This window comes from Ammodytes marinus (assembly GCF_949987685.1).
Source record: "Ammodytes marinus genome assembly, chromosome: 2".
NCBI lineage: Eukaryota > Metazoa > Chordata > Actinopteri > Uranoscopiformes > Ammodytidae > Ammodytes > Ammodytes marinus.
The window spans coordinates 29862820-29880837 of NC_137231.1; the positions used below are offsets into that span (position 1 = coordinate 29862820).

Here is an 18018-nt window from a genome sequence, read left to right on the forward strand (position 1 = left end):
AATAGAAAACATGTACAGTATAGACCAAACATTGCTGATCTTTTAGATCATTTTATTGCAGCAAGAATGTTTTAAAGTACAAAACATTATACAACAGTTATCAAGAAGAGCAGTGATAAAAATCACTACATGGTTTGAAAAATAGTTCCCTTATGTTTCAGTTTCAGTCTTTGGGGCAAGAGATACAATAACAGTCGTAGTAGAAATAGTAATAAATATCTAAAGTTGTCATTATGGCTACAATCTTTTTTATGTACCACAGAAATACTGAAAAAGAAACTTTCCAATTCATTAGTGGACTGTGTAGTGGCTCCTCAAATCAAAAACTTAATGTTAATCAGTTGCAATATTTTACCAAACTTGCAAAAAAAAAAAAAAATCTGTATCTGATATTTTCCTTTTTCTCATTATGACACATCCCACAAGTAAAAAACATATGCCATATTTGTGACCCATACATAAGATTACAGGACTTGCATATGTATTTACTAGGCTATCCCCACCCCTCCTCTGTGTGAAAGACAATGCAACAGAATAATGGAATTGAAAACATGATCCTACACAAAACTGGACATAAAAGATAGGAAGGAAACTTGATTTTGAATTTGATAATTAAAATAAAACACTTGTAAAAAAACAGAACAGTTAACAAACATGCAGTCAGACTTTACAGTAAATAATAACCAAGTTTTTCCCACACTGACCTCCAGCATCAGATTCTGTGTGATGAGTGAAACCTTCACTGAAGAGTAAACTACAGTCTCTTTACATCTTTGGTTTACTAGCAGGGTTAGTGGTTGGTACATTACATTCTGGGCAATGACTTTAAAAACAGATTATCAGATACAAACACTATATGCTCTGACAGGTTTGTGATGTCACAGAATTTTCTTCCCCAGTCTTAAAGGTTTACATTCAACTGCAGATATAAAAATGATGAATGGATAAAAAACAGTTATTACACCTCCATGGATACCATGACACGGAAAAGTCATATATTACAATTGTTCAATTTTAAAAACAAAATCGCATTAGGACTATTCGTTAAACCTCTAAAACTCACCAAATAAAATGATTCGGACCTTGAGCTGTATATTTTCAAAATTATTTCAAATAAAAATTTTTGCTTTACTAAAACATTGCTAGTCATTGAGTGGGTCACATAAAACATCTTCTTTTAAAAATCCTTATCTTTCATCAAACATACTCGTCATTATTTTTTCTGTGTCCCACAAACCAAGAATTTAGGTAATATTTTCAGAAAGCTGATACAAGCGAACGTCTTGCTTTATTATGCCAAAATAACATGCTTTTGGCATAATAACTGAGAAGCATGATATGATGCAATATCTGATAAGATTATTTAAAAAAATGAGATTAACATTGATATGATATACAGTATATGCTGCGCAATTAAAAGCTCATGTGAATCGTTTGAGCAGTGTTTTTTTTAAGACCTTGATCACACTTCCAATCCAGTGAAATCCAATAACAAGCGAATGAAAACAAATGGTGTTCCAGCATGGACTAAAAGATCATCTTTGTAGTGAGTTTACAGTACGATTAACCTCTAAAACAGGTCAATTCGGTTTCAGACAACTTTTCTGTGTACAAGATTAGTTCATACACAGCTGTCTTGGTCCACTTGTATCACTGTTAGTTGAGGTCAAACTGTATTTTTTTAGTTTTTGTTTATTTTCCAGCAGACAGGCACAATCATACATCGGTAAATGCTAAATCTATATCTTATGAAACCATCTGGGCATACATTGGAATGGAATTACACACATTACAGTAGGGTTGAAGTTGCTATGATTGGAAAACAACTGAGGATGCTGAGAAAAGACCAAAACAGTGAGGCACATTTTAGAAATGTCATATTCTAGAAGATTTGGTACCACTTTGTAATGAAGCATTCTTTATAAAGTGTGGCTTTATAAAGAGTAAATGAATGCCATGTTGTGAAAAATCACTTTGGATTGTTTCAGTCTAGAGCTCAAGATAAGTGGGAACAGATGATTGGACGGAATACACAATCTATTCCCTCTGCCAGAATAACTTGCTCCTTCTTTTCACTAGTGTTTCAATTTAATATTCATACAGGAAAACTAATCCATCAGAAAGATTGGCCATTTGTAGAGTGCTTAATACATTTATTAAGGAACAACTTATTTGTTATCTTTATTTATCTTTTTTTTTGTAAATGTCTCAGTGTTTCACTTCTGTTCTGTAAAGCAATGAGATATTATTTTCTAGCCAAAAGGAAAACTATTTCTTACAAAGTATAAAGTATGTCTCATTGCACAGTGGTAGAGGTTGTAATCTTAATGTCCCTGTGTTTCTTAATGGATAAATGAAAAACATGAGGGACTTCCCGTTTTGCCCCAAAAATGAACGTTGAGATTATTTATGTTTTCCATAAACTACTACAAGAGGAAGAAATATTCAACAAAAAAAAACGGATGGACCAACAATTATTCCTGAATTAAATTTTGTTTTACTACATTCATGATCTTCATAAACATTCAGTTACTTCCCGCTGCCATGTGAAGTGCTAATATCTGCTTGTGCAGCTTTCAAGATAGGAAAATAAAATGTTTTTAAAAAAAATTAAATATTTCTAATGAAAAAATGGCTTTTGCTGGTGACATCCTCTGCACAAAGCCCTGCTATGCATCCATGACTCCCAGGGGTTGAGCCGTCTGTAAACATGATGTCACTTCCTGTCCTTCTCATGCAGTGAAAATGGTGTCCAATCTGAAGACGAACTGCTCTGGTGATTTGTCAACCTCTCGCCTGTATATTCCGCATTAGGCATGTTTTAACATGAACACTCACGATCTGAGAAGTCAGAAGTGGCTCTACACATTTAGCTTTTGTAGTTTCCTTTGGTACGATTTTACAAAATAAAATGCTTGGAGCAAATGTCACATAGTTTTCAATCCTCTTCTTGGGCAGACGAGAGACGGATCATGAAAAATCTTCCGACTATGAAGTTCCACGCAAAGCCAAAGCAAGATCTTTATGGGAAGAAATGTGCCAGCAGCATAGTGTACGTCCAGGTGGCTGAGAAGTCAAAAGTGGCTACACATTTAGCTGTAGTTCTCTTTGATATGATTTTACAAAATAAAACGCTTGGAGCAAATGTCACATGTAGTTTTCAAGCCTCTTCTTGCGCAGATCATGACAAATCATCGACATGAAATTCCCCAGAAGCCCAAGCAAGCTCTTAATGGTATTGAATATACCAGCAGCATACAGTACAGCTGTCCAGATGGCAAATATTCCTTGTCTGAGATCCCACAAAAATGTTATTGGGGGCGCTGGTGGTGTAGTGGTAAGAGTGCTCCCCATAGAGGCTCAGGTCTCTTCCTCTAGCAGACCCGGGTTCAAATCCTGCCCGTGGTCGTTCTCTGTCTCTGCATGCCCTTCCCCTCTGTACCCCACATGTCATCTCTCTGTACTGTCAAATACAGCATGAAAAAATGGCCCTAAGAATCTTTAAAAAAAAAACACCATGTTACTATCAAAGTGCTGGATCTCTGATAGTCCTGTACATCTGCAGCGAGGTCACTTCCACATCGGGAGCCTTGGTGTTCTGTGGTCGTCCGGTGGGGCTGTACCCGGCCGAGCGCCCCATGGGACTGAAGCCCGTGCTGGGTCGCCCCACGTGGGCCAAACCAGAGGACCGGGACACAGCCGGGCGCCGCAGGAACCGGCCCGACGTCACCAGGTCTCCGTAGCCCTGGGCGTGGGAGAAGGCGTAACCGGAGCGACGAGAGCTGGTGCGGCGCATGCGGGCGCGGCGGGGCGGAGGAGGGGGGGTGGCTTTGGCCTGACGCACCTTGAACATCACCTGGAAGAATGGGGGAAGAAAGGAAATGTTGGAATGGAGGCATATTTCTTCAAACACTCGCAGAACCATTTTGGGGATTCATTTTGGTAAGCTGCTGGGGTCTAGAGAAAGCCAGACATTTGAGATATTATGATCTTTCCTAAAACTACTTTCCTGCAGTCAGACTAAAAGTAAAAAATATGTGATAACACACCAAACCAACCAGTCTCTAGGCTATTTATTAAAAAGCAATTGATGTACGGGTGCAGCTGTATCTTAATAATCATGAAGTGTGTGTAGATAGAGAGCATATGTACCATGTCATTGATGGTGGGGCAGAGCTGAATGAAGAGGAAGCGGTAGGTGACAACAGGCAGGACACACAGCAGGGAGGTCAGCAAGATGGTCAGCCAAACGTTGGGCTGGTTCAGAGAGTTACGGGCTGTTCCTGGACAAACACACACATTCACCAGGTTTGTACATGTTGGCACAAGATCTACACTGAACTATCTGTGTATGTTACAGGTCATTTATGATTATCAGAGGAAAAATGAGACTGTTTCATAAACATTTAAGAGTCCCTCAATAGTCTCTTTAACTTTCAGTACTTGACAGTTTTTTATAATCTGGAGTTTTTTCTTGGTGTAAAGGTTCAGTACTCAGCTCTACTAATCACATGACCTTGGTTACAAATTACAGTAGAGACTGAGACTATCCAAAACAGGTAATATTGACCTACTGCACACACACACACACACACACACACACACACACACACACACACACACACACACACACACACACACACACACACACACACACACACACACACACACACACACACACACACACACACACACACACTGCAGTGATCACAGCCAGTTCTTGTACCTGGTTTAGCTGTTAATCAGATATTTTGCCTGTGCAAACTATACCAAACTATATCCAGACACTGTATTTGGCTGAGTAATTCAACACCGCCATATTTTATCTGGAATAGCCTGGTATAAAAGAATGAACAGAGCTTTCCTCAGTAGAATATGTAAATACTGGCCAAACAACAGAATGTCAGCCACCAATGCGTTGTCTGTTTGGCGTACTGATGAGATCACTCACTCACCTATGAAAGGGAAGGCGGACGGAATCATGAGGAACATTCCGTTGCTGTACATGGTGAATGTGACGGCGAAGTACATGGTCAGACTGCCCAACACAAAGAATGTGTTCACCGCTGTCCAGTAAGACATCTCCAACCCCAACTACACACACACGCACACACGCGCACACACGCACACACGCACACACACACACACACACACACACACACACACACACGCACACACACACACACACACACGCACACACGCACACACACACACACACAGAAAAACATGTTTTAAAACCTATATTCTCAATGCAAAGGAATCAACAAATCCTGGTTTGTCGTGAGCAACATTGTCTATTGTTTGTTAATTATACCATTTTACTGTTAACTTTCCTTAAATTCATTTATTGAGTCGGAACTTGTTCATTTAACATCAACCTGCAAAAGGGACTAAAGATAAGTATCAGCTACCAGCTATGATCATGCATATTTACATAAACCTGAATCAAGCGTATCGTCTTTGCACTGTCCCTATTTTAAATGGAAAAAAATAAAAAATAATAAAAAAATTTAAATAACAATAAAAAAATAGAATAAATAAATGAATAAAAAATACTAATTCTCAGAATGTGCTACCTGTATGGTGACAGCAAACAGCAGACAGGTCTGTGTGAGCAGGGCGAAGGACTGGTAGTCGGCCACGTCTTTGCCATCGTCCCTCACTGTGTCGTACATGGCCAGGTACGGGATGAAGAAGAGAACCAGAGAGGAGTAGCAGCTGTGGAGGACGCACTTGAAGAAAGCTTTCTTACTGAAGTACAGGTTGAGCTGACCCGGGACGTAGAGCTGAGGGTGCTGGAAGCTCCACACGTCATTCACGTCCTGAACAGCAGAGGGAGACAAAGATGATGGGGTGTGTGTGTGTGTGTGTGTGTGTCTTCTGCTCATTCAGCCTCCTATTACAGTTTTCTCTGAACACTAAAAGTGATTTTTGAAGCACATTTTCGCCATTTACATGTGATTGTACTTTCTTTACACTTAGGTTGCAATTTTATTACACACATCTAGCAAAGGTTTTATAAAAATTCTGCAATCAGACAAAACTGTAAAAGACACACACACACACACACACACACACACACACACACACACACACACACACACACACACACACACACACACACACTCAAATGGTTACCTGGTCGAACAGACTCATCCCCAGTACAGGTAGTGCTGTGTAAACCAGATTGTAGAGTGTTATGAACCACTCATCATACACCGTCTGAAAAAAGCAAAGTCAAAAACATAAAAAATCTTTCAATAACATCCTTATATTCAGTTCAATTGTAATATTGTAATGCTGTAGCTAATTTTTGCATATGTCTCTCACCTGTGCCGAGAAGCCGCAGAAGAAGCCGTACCAGAAGTGGACGAAGGTGAAGGTGAAGTTCTTGTAGAAGAAGTATCTGAGGAACTTGCACATGCGCAGGTAGGACCAGCGGCCGTGGACCAGCAGGAGGCGCTGCAGGAAGCGGAACTGAGCGAAGGAGTAGTCGCTGGACAGCACGGCCTGCATGCCCTCCTGACCCGAGATCCCCACGCCTATATGAGCCGCTGGGGGGGGGGGGGGGGAGGGGGGGAAGAGGGGGTTTGAATTTATATGTGATAAAGATAGTTGGAAATAAAGAAAAGTCTGTATTTTCGACACTTCATATCCAACAGATCATAATCCAAGTCTCAGCTCGTCATCAAGAATTTTCTGTTTACCTTCTAACCTGTGCATTTTAATTTGCCTGTTTTTGCTTTTTAGACTTCCGAACATTTGTGATAATTGTAACAAGCACTTTCTCTTTCTGTTTTCAGTCATTTATCCGTTATAAACTTGTCATTTCTTAATCCTCCAATGCAGATTCCCTACATTGGTTATCATCCGCTAATTAAAGATAAAGCCGTCTGTTTGATACCTATGGTCATGCTGACACACATTAAAAACAAAGCTATGAAGCTAGATAATCAGTTTTTCCACGCTGGTACCTTTGATCATGCTGACGTCATTGGCTCCGTCCCCTATGGCCAGCGTCACAGCCTTCTTGTACTTCTTAACGAGCTCGACCACCTGAGCCTTCTGCAGGGGAGTGACTCTGCAGCAGATCACTGCTTTACACATACAGGCCGTACGCAGGAACTCTAGCTCCAGCCCACGCTCCAGAGCATACGCCTGGGGGAAGGGATGAGAGGCAGGAGTTATACAACAGATGAAAATACAACTTAACTACAGTACAATGTTAGCATCTGCAATCAGACTTTTGGTCAAATCAGTGAATATCTCCAAACGATACGCTACCTGTCCTTACTGTGTATGTGCTGAAGAGGAATATAGTGTTGTTGTTAGCTACACCGAACTCTGTATTATGAATTAACTGACCAATTTTGGAGCAAATATGCTAAAAATATTTCAAATTAAATATGTTAGTTAGATATATTTTTCACACAAAATAAAGAAATTATTCTATAAACGATTTTTAGGGGTTAATGCCAAGTCCAAATATCACTTTTCCCCCTTCAATTTAAGTGGACAAGTCACAAAGGACAGTTACAAATGCATTGTAACCAAGGAAACATGTCATATCGTACCAGGCTGTGTCCGTTGATCACCAGTCCGTACTCTCCGTTCACCACCTCGTCTGACATCACTTTCCCCCCTTTCCCTTCACTCCCCTCGGGCAGGAACACTGAATCATCCTCCGCTGCATTTGGTTTCATGGAGGTCTGTGCATTTCTGACCCACAAAGAAAAGAAAACGTGTATTAAATAAATGCATGGCAACATTTCACCATCAGGTTGTGATAAAGGCCAATCATTTCCCGTATGAGTTCAAACCCTTTCTTGTAAACATCCACTGACCTCAGCTCAGTTCTGACATCATCAGGTGAGTTGCCCGTGACGATGAAGACGTTGTTCATCTCCTCCCGCAGTAAGTTGCAGGAGTAGCCGATGTTTTCTGCTGTTTCTGCAACACAAATGATCAACATTAGTACATAGACAGTAACCACGGTCGAACAGTGATTCTGATTAGATAGAAAGATAGCCAAAACTAGTAATAATAAACTGGTATAATCACATGGCACCTTCTCACATATGATTTGTTATTGTTTATGAAAAAACGGAATTATTGCACATAACCAAAACTTTCTAAGACTTGCTTTATGAATAAAGATGTATGACCCCCATCAAAAAAGGTTGTATAGTAAGTTATAAATAAAAATTATCTCTTAGTATTTGATATTTTGTACCTTGCTTGTCACCGGTCAGAACCCAGATTTTGATGTCTGCTTTAGACAGCTGTTCGATGGTCTGAGGGACTCCGTCTTGCAGCTTGTCTTCTATGGCTGTCGCTCCAAGCAGCTGGAAAACACATTCAGATATAAAATAAACACTTTCACACACATTTGACCAAAAACATTAACTGAAACATAAGCTATTTTTCCTTGTTACTTTGTATGTTTTCCTACCATAAGATCCTTCTCTATCTCCTCATACAGCTCGTCCAGTTGTCCCTCTCTGTCGTCCAGTGTGGTGCTGGCCTCATGGTGGCGCTGTTGCCACTGTTTGAAATACTCCTCATCCAGATCCTTATAGGCCAGAACCAGAGTCCTCAGGCCCTCTCCTGCAAACTCCTGCAGATCCACACGCGCACACACAGGCACACAGACACATACACAGACACACAGACACAGACACAGACACACACACACACACACAAAAAAACACACACACACACACAGAAAAAAACACTTATATTGACGAACACTGCACATGTAGCTTACAATTCACAAACACATAAATAAACCAAACACATCAAGATGGTATGTGAAGATATAAACAGAAGGCGCTCAGCCGGGTACATTTTGCAAATCAGGCAATAAACTCCAAGGAGAGAGGACAAACAGACAAGCAGGAGGTAAGGACCCTTAGATTAATCGGCCACTGATTTAAATTGGCTGATTTTCCACTCCAAATAACTCGAACAGTGATTGGCAAATTGGCCAATCGCAAGAGACAATATTTTAAATTGTATTTTTTTTTTTTTTTTTTTTTTTGCTTGTCTACAAAATGAACTGAACAAGAAAGAACAGAACTAAGTAGGAAATTAATTCAAGACAGTATGAGAAATCAGAATGGAAGGAGAGGAGGAAGGATACAGAACAAGCCTGACAGAAGCCTTGTGTCTATAGGCAGATTTTCTCTGTACAGATTGTTGGCCAGATAAGATTAAATTAGTCCCCTGCTTAATGGACAGACGTACACAGATAACAGAGAAATATGACTGACGTTAAGGTGCTCTGTGGTGACGTCCATCAGCTTGTTGCAGGACTGATGCAGACGCTCATAGATGATGGTGTCTGCGCCTTTACAGAGCAGAGACAGCTTCCCCTCTGGACTCCGAACTGCACACACAGAAACACAGATGTTTATTTTTCTACTTTCAAGACAAGAAAAAAGGTGGTGACCTCAATAAAGGAGAGACACTGCATTCAAGACTGTTCGTTCAAGCACTGGTGAATTTTGAGATTATGCTTCTATAACATCTAACATCTTCTTGCTGACGAGTATAAATAAAAGGTAGAAAATCTACATTTGGGTTTTTATTTTACTAAACCTTGTCTGTTTGCGTCTGTATATTTCTCTTACTTACAACCTTCTTTAACAGCCATTAATATCATTTCTGAAAAATATGTAGAGAATGCATTTTTGATAATCATACATAGTATTTTTGGATGAATAAATAATAACCTTGAGTGACATCAGTCTATAAGAGAAACCACTCTAAATTGTAGCCTTTGTCCCCCAAAATCTGTTCCAGGGCGATCATACCTATGACGGACATCCTCTTGCGGACGTTGTTGAAATCCAGGATGGACAGGAGGTCGTAGCTGCGCTGTTTGCCCATCTCCACGATGGTAACGCTGTCCGGAGTACGAGAGCGGAAGACAAAGCCAAAGTTTCTGGCAGCTGTCACCAACGCTCCCTCATCTGGAGACTGGGCCTGGTAGAAAATCTCACCTGAAGGAGAATTTAAAAATAAAAATAATTTATCAGTGGAGGAAGAAAGATCATTCTGCTCACTCTAGTTGATTAAGCTACAATGTGGTACCAGTGGCTTCGACGGGTTACAATGATGAAAGAGGAATATTTTGTTGTAGTTGTTGTTCTTCATCCAAAGAACGTGACAGAAACGTCACATTCTTTGGATTTTCGCGGAAAAAAACACTTGATTCGTTTTTATAGAAAAAAATGCACCACATGTTTAAGGCAACAGAGACCGTCAGTTTTCAAGTTACATTGCCACCTATTCACCCATATTCAATATATAATGTAAACTGTTTCGCAAATGTTACATAGTGGACCATTAAATCCTAAACTTGAGCTTGACTGGAATGTGATTTTTGGTCTTAAAAAACGTTGTGCTCTTGCAGAAAGACTTCCTATCTCTGCTCACCTTCCTTCTTCTCCTCAGCCATGACAGTGTGAGCTTTCACTTGAATACGATTTTGAGTAAATGTTGTACTCCCACAGAAACCATTCATCTTTCCTCCACATTCCTTTAATGACCGTCAAGAAAAAATCTGCTGTGTTAGTAAACTCTGCAGTTTATAAGACATGGCTTAAGAGTGTGTGTCCAACAGCACCAATGTCTCTGTTAGAAGATGCTATAAAAGTGATGTCAGAAGAACCTGTCTAAAAATGAATAGCTCATTGAGTTACATTGTGATGTGTTCAAGCGCTGTTCAAAGATTGGATGCTGCCCGACCCTACTGCTCACCTTCCTTCTTCTCCTCGGCCATGACAGTGTGGCAGAGTGCCAGCAGCCTGAAGAAGCCGTGGACCCCGTGGTCCTCCAGCTTCACCGCCTCCACCAGAGAGTGATCGTGGAACAGGAAGCGAGGGTCGGCCAGCGCGTTGAAGGAGAAGTCTACTGTCTCTGTGTGCTGGAGGGGGGAGAGGGAGGGGGAGAGGGAGGGAGAGAGAGAGAGGGAGAGAGAGAGGGGGGGAGAGATTCTGTTTTTTAAATGGATTGTAACTCAGCAAGGCCTATTCATTTTCCTATTACTAATGCCTTGTAAATAATAATACTAATGGATTGGATTTATATAGCGCTTTTCAAGGCACTCAAAGATGCTTTACAGGGTTCCAGGTTCCATTCATTCACACACAGTCATACTGGTGGTGGTAAACTACCATAGTAGCCACAGCTGCCCTGGGGCAGACTGACGGAAGCGTGGCTGCCATTCAGCGCCTACGGCCCCTCCGACCACCACCTCAAACATACAGCAGTCATACACATTCACACCAGGCAAGGTGGGTGAAGTGTCTTGCGCAAGGACACAACAACCATGACACAGGTGGCAGAGTGGGGATCGAACCGCCAACCCTTGGATCATTGGCCAACCCGCTCTACCACCTGAGCCACGGTCGCCCAAACAAGTAGTTGTGACAACTTGCTTGTATTTACATCACCAACTCACCTCAGTGATCTCCAGTCTCTGACCCGTGTAGTCGAACACCTCGCCTGAAGAAAAGAGAACAGAAACAGACCAAATGAATGACATGACGGATACAGTAGAAGGAAAGAAACAAATGATGATCATTTTCCTAGTTGATATGAGTGATTTTAATTATCATTAGCCCCCCCCCCATCCATTTTTAGTTTGCATTCAGTGTAATATTCTTTCTACTAAAGCCTATAGACCCCTAGTCTCCACAGCTGCTGATGTATTCAGAAGTGATAATGTTGACGGCACCAAAAAAACACCTTAAACAACAACAATAAATGTCGATGATTCTCACCGTAGGATTTCCCGTTGATGGAGCACTTGTTGAAGGTCATGATGTTCTGTGTGAGCGTCCCTGTCTTGTCGCTGAAGACGTATTTGATCTGTCCCAGCTCCTCGTTCAGCGTGGTGGTTCGAGCCTCGGCCGGCGTGTCGTTACGGGCGTAGTACATCTTACGGTCCCAGTCGATGTAGAAGCTGTTCCCCAGCCGAATGATCTCCACACTTAAGTAGATAAAATACATATATTTATACATTTTATTTGCACTATCATCACTTAAAGCTATGGTGTGTAACTTTTTCATTTAATTTAATGTTGGTTACTTTCGAGCTATCGCGGAACGAGTTGACACAAAGTTGATTAAGCCTATCAGCTCCACAAAACTCTCTCTGTATTTTCTCAGTATGGCAGCGTTTACAAATTGGTGTCATCCCCCCACCCCCCTGACACTGGTGCAGGAAACTCAGAAAAAATCTCAAGAAGCGCCCAAGAAATGTTTCAATTGTTGAGACTGCTAACAAAAACACCTGGATGTTGAACAGAAGTTATAAAATCCATGTGCGATCAACCACCGAAGGCTTTACCTTATGTAGATGTGCCGACAGTGTTGTTATAATTACTCAGAATTCCGTGCCAGAAGTTACGTACTATAGCTTTAAAACACCCACACCTTGTGTTGGATTAAAGACAAACATTGCTAACCTGACGTAGAGAGAGATGGGCACCACAGTGTTGAGGATGATGACGTAGGACCAGAATGTGAGGAAGGCGGAGAAGCCGGCGTCGTTGCCATCTTGTCTGGGCAGGAACACCGTGAACTGAGCCCCTTCGTTCATCTCCCAGAAGTAGTTCCCTATGGCCAGGACGGTGCACATGAAGGCCAGGAAACCAAAGATCTGAACAGGGATATGTTCACTATTGAGAATTTTGAAAAAATCATGCTTATACTGTATGATGTAGAAACAGAAAAACTACCTTTACTGGACAACGGAGCCCTAGTTAAAAGGTACCATACAATTAAAAAAAGGGGCAGAAGGTTCACAAAGCTCATAGAATGTTGTTAAGAAACTTAGACTGGGAGTCATTTTATAGAAGCAGTTCTTTGATGAAAACTATCTGGAAGCCGCAATCTATAATATATTTATTGTGCTAAAAAAAAAAAATTCTGTTTTGTTACTGTTCAACACCTCCTTTACTTTACACACTTACTCAGCAGTGTTGCGGCAAGAAAAAGTACTAATTAAAGATCTTTTCACAAGCTATTAATTAAACTTCAAACCCAGGCGATTACAAACTGAAAATGAGAAGCTAATTTATTAATCCTTTTAACAGTTGGCCATTCTGACATGAACAGTTAATCAGTGGAGTCGTAATGTGGACTCACACAAAGGACTAAGACGTTCATGAGCCGGTCTACACTGGTCCTCTTGAATGTGCTCTTCCCACAGTTCTGCATCAGCTTGGTCTCTGGACCTGCAGGGGAAAGAACAGGACAACTTACACGAGTTACATAAATAAACAATTGTAATCTTAACCAGGCTTTGGAACTTTTTGACCATAAATGCATCACAACTTCATGCCAATGCTTTTCAGACAGGCAGTATATCTGACAAGAAGACAAGCTGCAGACATCACTGGTTAGAGTGGTTTACAATTTCCATTACTTCCTTATTAAAAATAATCTGTCCCACCTCCGAACAGCACCAGTCCGAAGCACCACTCAGTGTTCCTCAGGGTGCAGCCTCTCAGAAGGATCTTCTCGTTGTCCAGAGGGTATTTCTGCCCGGCGACAGAGAGCGTCCCCATGAAGCGGTCCAGACGGTTGTTAGGGGGCTCACAGCGAACCTCGCCTTAAAGGAGAGAGAGACAGAGAGATAGGGAGGGAGAGAGAGGGAGAGAGAGGGAGGGAGAGAGGGAGAGAGGAGACAGCGGGTTTAGAGGTTGTGCTCAGATTGATGAATGAACTATTAAAGAACGTACTGTATGTAAATAGTCTATCGGTGAGTGCACTTTTTGTGATGGTGGAAGTTTTCGATTGTAGACAAATGAAAATCTATGTTGAAGGTGCGGTGTGAACACAATACTTGTCGTGCCTCTGCAGCTTCTCCAAGTTAAACAGGCAGTTTTTTTGCATTTTTAATAGACATAATATATTCATGATTTTTATTTTAGACCATTTCTCTGGTGGTCTTACCATTGAAGTCGGCCAGTTTTTCGATATCGTCTCCCAGGTCTCCTGTCACAGTCAGGGCCTGTCTCACCTTCAGGTTGGTCTCTCTGAGGAAGAGGAGCACATAAAAGAGAAGTAGGGAAGAGATGTGGCGGCACAAATAAACAGACAATGAATAACAATGTGCATAACCTGTTGGTGCATTATTTGCATTTTAAACGCATCATGACTTCACACAATAAAGAGCCTCACCCATCCAGTTCTGCCGTCTCTATGTAAACCAGGTTGAGAGGTTCACTGCTGGAGAGCAACAGGAGGTCGGCCTGGAATAACAGAGAGATTCATCACTGAAATCTGTTGTTAGGTTGTCATTCTCCTGGCCTGATTATGGAGAATGCTTGTTCTCAAATCACTTTTTGTCAAAATCTAGTAGTATTTCCTCACAATCTGCTAAACAATCTGTGTTAATACACAGCCTAGGCTCTGTAAACTGATATGTAAACAAATGGGGACCAACATTGCTAGCTGCCAGTATTCTCTAGAACTGTGACTCCACCTCTAACAGCAGGTAAAGGTTTAGTCACAGTTCTGGAGAATGCAGAACTAAATACATTTTGCTCTTGCTGACAGTTTTATGGGTTTTGTTTTCACAGAAAAAAAGAGAAGTTTTCCAAACAATGAATATTGCAAACTCAAAAAATAACGTAGCGATGCAACGATTCGATCTTTAATTATGTTCGTCAGGCAAACATGATACTTTGCTGTCTTTGCAAATGCACATAGACGTCGATTACGGGGGGGATGGGGGGTACATGTACCCCCCACTTTTCGTCAAGACTCATTTTGTCCCCCCCACTTTTTAAGCCGGACATGGAGTGCGTCCAGCCGTATTAAAACAGCGTTAAGGTCTCTCTCTCTCTCTCTCTCTCTCTCTCTCTCTCACACACACACACACACACACACTAGTTTGCACACCAGAGAAAACATGCTCCGAAGTCTCCGCTAGTTTGCACACCAGAGAAGACTGATGCATTTCAATCAGCAGCAGAGAGACAATGGCGAGTGGCTTTAAGTGTCCCGTTGTGAAGTGTAAACTGTAGGGATTACCATCCTCTATGCCCACTAATGACTGTTAATGTAGCGGACACTAACAGCAGCTTGTGTCGCGGCACATGGATACTGACGATGTTGTTTACAGTGACGTGCGGTCATGTAGGCAGTGCCTACCCTGGCGCCGTGTGCAAAAAAATAAAAATAAAATATTTTTTTTATTTAATAAACTTATATTTGTATTATTACTGTTACTGTTAATTATTTCGATCTTTACATGTAATCCGCGATTACTTTAAAAAAGTGTAGACGTTTTGATTCGAAACGTGGCAGTTAGTAAGTTATGCCAAAAAAATATTGTGCCTTTGCTGTTTCCCATTCATTGTGTACGGCAAAGAATCAGTGCCTTTGCGCCTATTCATTGTGGACGGCAAGAAAAAAGTTTTCGCGCATGCGCACTTGATTCTGTATTATTTAACATGTACGCAAATAAGCATAATTCTTTGTGCCTTTTTTACGTAAATGGTATGCCACATAAGCCTTTACATTACATATCATTCATGGACCAATTAAAATCGAGATATTACTAGACATTTACGCAGCTTAGGCCAACGTCATTACGTTGGCTATGCTCATTCACGTCGCATTACCCCCGCGGATTTTTAAGTCAACATTGCAGCTGCCGTGCCCGCAGATATTTCAGACTGGAGGAATTTTAACAAATTGGATTATAATTTAAAAAGGAACAGAATGAATAGCAAGAGAAAGGCCTGCGCCAGCCTTGGACGGTGTACAGCAGCAACAGGGACAAACAATGTTCGAGCATTTCAAACGGACAGGTAGCCTACATGAACGGAAGGATGCTAGCTAGCTGTGCTGTCAGTCAGAATGTCACTGGATTACTAGTCTCGCGAAGCCAGACTGCTTATTTCTACAGCCAGGGAGTCAGATTGGTGAGTCAGAAACTTTTTTGGGGTTTATTTAATAATAAAGTTGGATGAATTGATACCGAGTGCAATCCATTCTGTATTTTATATTCAATTGAGCAGTTGTGTTTTCATTGTTACTGACGGACAAACCTAAGCTCTGCAATGTGGATAAATGGTTACATTCTGATGCTGGACAGGTCCATGGGGCATATGCTACTGGTACTTTATCTATTAAGATAAAGTTTATGGAGTGGAGTTGCCATCAGTTATGCTGTAGTCCTACATAATGATGAATGCTGTCTTTTATTTTTAAGTTGAATAGAAGTAGTACCGGTAGTTTGAATCGGCGAAGGTTTGACTTGTTGCCTTACGTTTTTTCGGCCCTCGGTGTGAGGGACGGGTCCGTTAAATCGATGGATGCGATGTTTAATCATTTAGACCAAACTACAGTAGGCTACGGGCAAACCTGAAGTCACCGTCGTGACATTTCATATACGTCCCGTCTGTGTGTGTGAGTGAGTGAGTGAGTGAGAGAGAGAAAGAAAGGGAGGAACTTATTTGAAATCGGCCGTGCGTGCCTGTTTGTTGTTTATTGTTTTTGATTTAACAATATATAGGTTTAGAGAAATCTGGCTTTCAGAACTCAGTGCCTACCCACTCACTGACCTCACCGCACGTCACTGGTTGTTTATCAAGAAGTAATTGAAGCTGATCATGGCTATGCTACTAGCTAGGTTGCCATGGAGACCGAGGCGGAGTAATATTGTTGTGCGACAGTCCAGCCGTGCTTCGGCTCGATGTGCTCAGTCGGAACTACCTTCCCAAGCTCCTTTTGTTTACGTCATGTTTGGTTGGGCTACGGGGAGCAGCTAGTGGCTCATATGTCCGCTGCTTTTTGAAAATGCTTTTTTCATCAAATGTGTCAGACATCAGTGTTTTGTATACATTGTATTCATTAGTGAGCGGGTATGCCGTCTTTCAGAACCGTTCATTACCTGCACTAAAGAGAAAAAAAGATGTTTCCTCATTGTCCCCCCCACTTTTGAAAATGCACTCCAGAATGCCTGTTTGTCCCCCCCACTTGTTTAGCCAAATCGACGTCCATGCAAATGCAGACAATACATTTGCCATTATGTAAAAAAAAAGAAGCAAAAAAAGTAGAAAAAATTATCAGAAGAAAATGGGGTTAAGTAAACTTCTAAAAACCAGGTAAAATAATAATACCCTTAAAAGACAGGAATTAAAATATAAATCCAAATGGCAAGTGGTAAAACTAAATGTGAAATGCAATAAAGACTAATAAACATACTCACAGTAACAAACTGGTTGTTTTCCAGCTTGATGATGTCGCCCACCTGGACGTCCATCCACTTCTCACTGCGTAATCTGAGCACAGGAAACAGGCTGGTGAGTGGTTGTTTTGACTGAGTATGTGTGTGTGTGTGTGTGTGCGTGTGTGTGTGTGTGTGTGTGTGTGTGTGTGTGTGTGTGTGTGTGTGTGTGTGCGTGTCGTGTGTGTGTGTGTGTGTGGAAAGAAAAAGTATTCTTTTCCCTTTTCTTAGAGGCCTGTCAGGAAATAAACTCTCTGCGGGGCCATACTATACATAAGCACTGTACACCAAGGTCATCCTAATATTAGTGGCCCTCCTTCACTCCATGTTCCTGCCAGCTTCCTCTATTATCTGTCTGTATATACAGTACGTCTGCCAATAATAGCCAAAGTTCTTCAAACTTGGCAGGGATCCAGAATATTTGATGCTTTTCAGGAGTTTTTCCACTCAAAGTTTTATGCTGGTTATTCAATGCACGCACCAGACGTTATATACTGGTAAGCTATCTATAGTTTGCTAATGCGTCTATGAAAGTAACTTTGCACCGTATATATATATTTCCCTACAATTTACCTCATACACCGTCATAAATACCAGATCAACTGAGTTATTGCAATTAAAAATGAATACACTCACCAAATATGAGATTTTTTATTTTACATTGAGCACTAGACTCACCATATATTTTACACTTGTTCAATAACCCTCCATCAGGCCGTTGATACTAAAACTGAACCAGATTGATTTTAAGATGCATTTGGTAT

The 18018-nt window shown here is 41.2% G+C and overlaps 1 protein-coding gene across 1 annotated transcript in view; it reads right to left on the reverse strand.

Moving 5' to 3' along the window:
• Positions 1–2218: 2218 nt before the first annotated feature.
• Positions 2219–18018, reverse strand: part of LOC307259733 (phospholipid-transporting ATPase ID-like) — a 36417-nt gene continuing 20617 nt past the window's right edge. The window contains exons 7-28 of the mRNA XM_080039689.1: positions 17237–17309; positions 14197–14267; positions 13969–14051; positions 13466–13624; positions 13159–13247; positions 12477–12670; positions 11790–11998; positions 11468–11511; positions 10765–10930; positions 9816–10004; positions 9273–9388; positions 8453–8617; positions 8234–8345; positions 7845–7950; positions 7575–7719; positions 6975–7158; positions 6331–6554; positions 6139–6222; positions 5577–5822; positions 4956–5094; positions 4153–4283; positions 2219–3856 (exon numbers count right to left, since the gene is read on the reverse strand). Coding sequence (XP_079895815.1) covers positions 3527–3856; positions 4153–4283; positions 4956–5094; positions 5577–5822; positions 6139–6222; positions 6331–6554; positions 6975–7158; positions 7575–7719; positions 7845–7950; positions 8234–8345; positions 8453–8617; positions 9273–9388; positions 9816–10004; positions 10765–10930; positions 11468–11511; positions 11790–11998; positions 12477–12670; positions 13159–13247; positions 13466–13624; positions 13969–14051; positions 14197–14267; positions 17237–17309 — 3259 coding nt within the window. The 3' untranslated portion in view covers positions 2219–3526. The remainder of the gene's footprint in view (positions 3857–4152; positions 4284–4955; positions 5095–5576; positions 5823–6138; positions 6223–6330; positions 6555–6974; positions 7159–7574; positions 7720–7844; positions 7951–8233; positions 8346–8452; positions 8618–9272; positions 9389–9815; positions 10005–10764; positions 10931–11467; positions 11512–11789; positions 11999–12476; positions 12671–13158; positions 13248–13465; positions 13625–13968; positions 14052–14196; positions 14268–17236; positions 17310–18018) is intronic.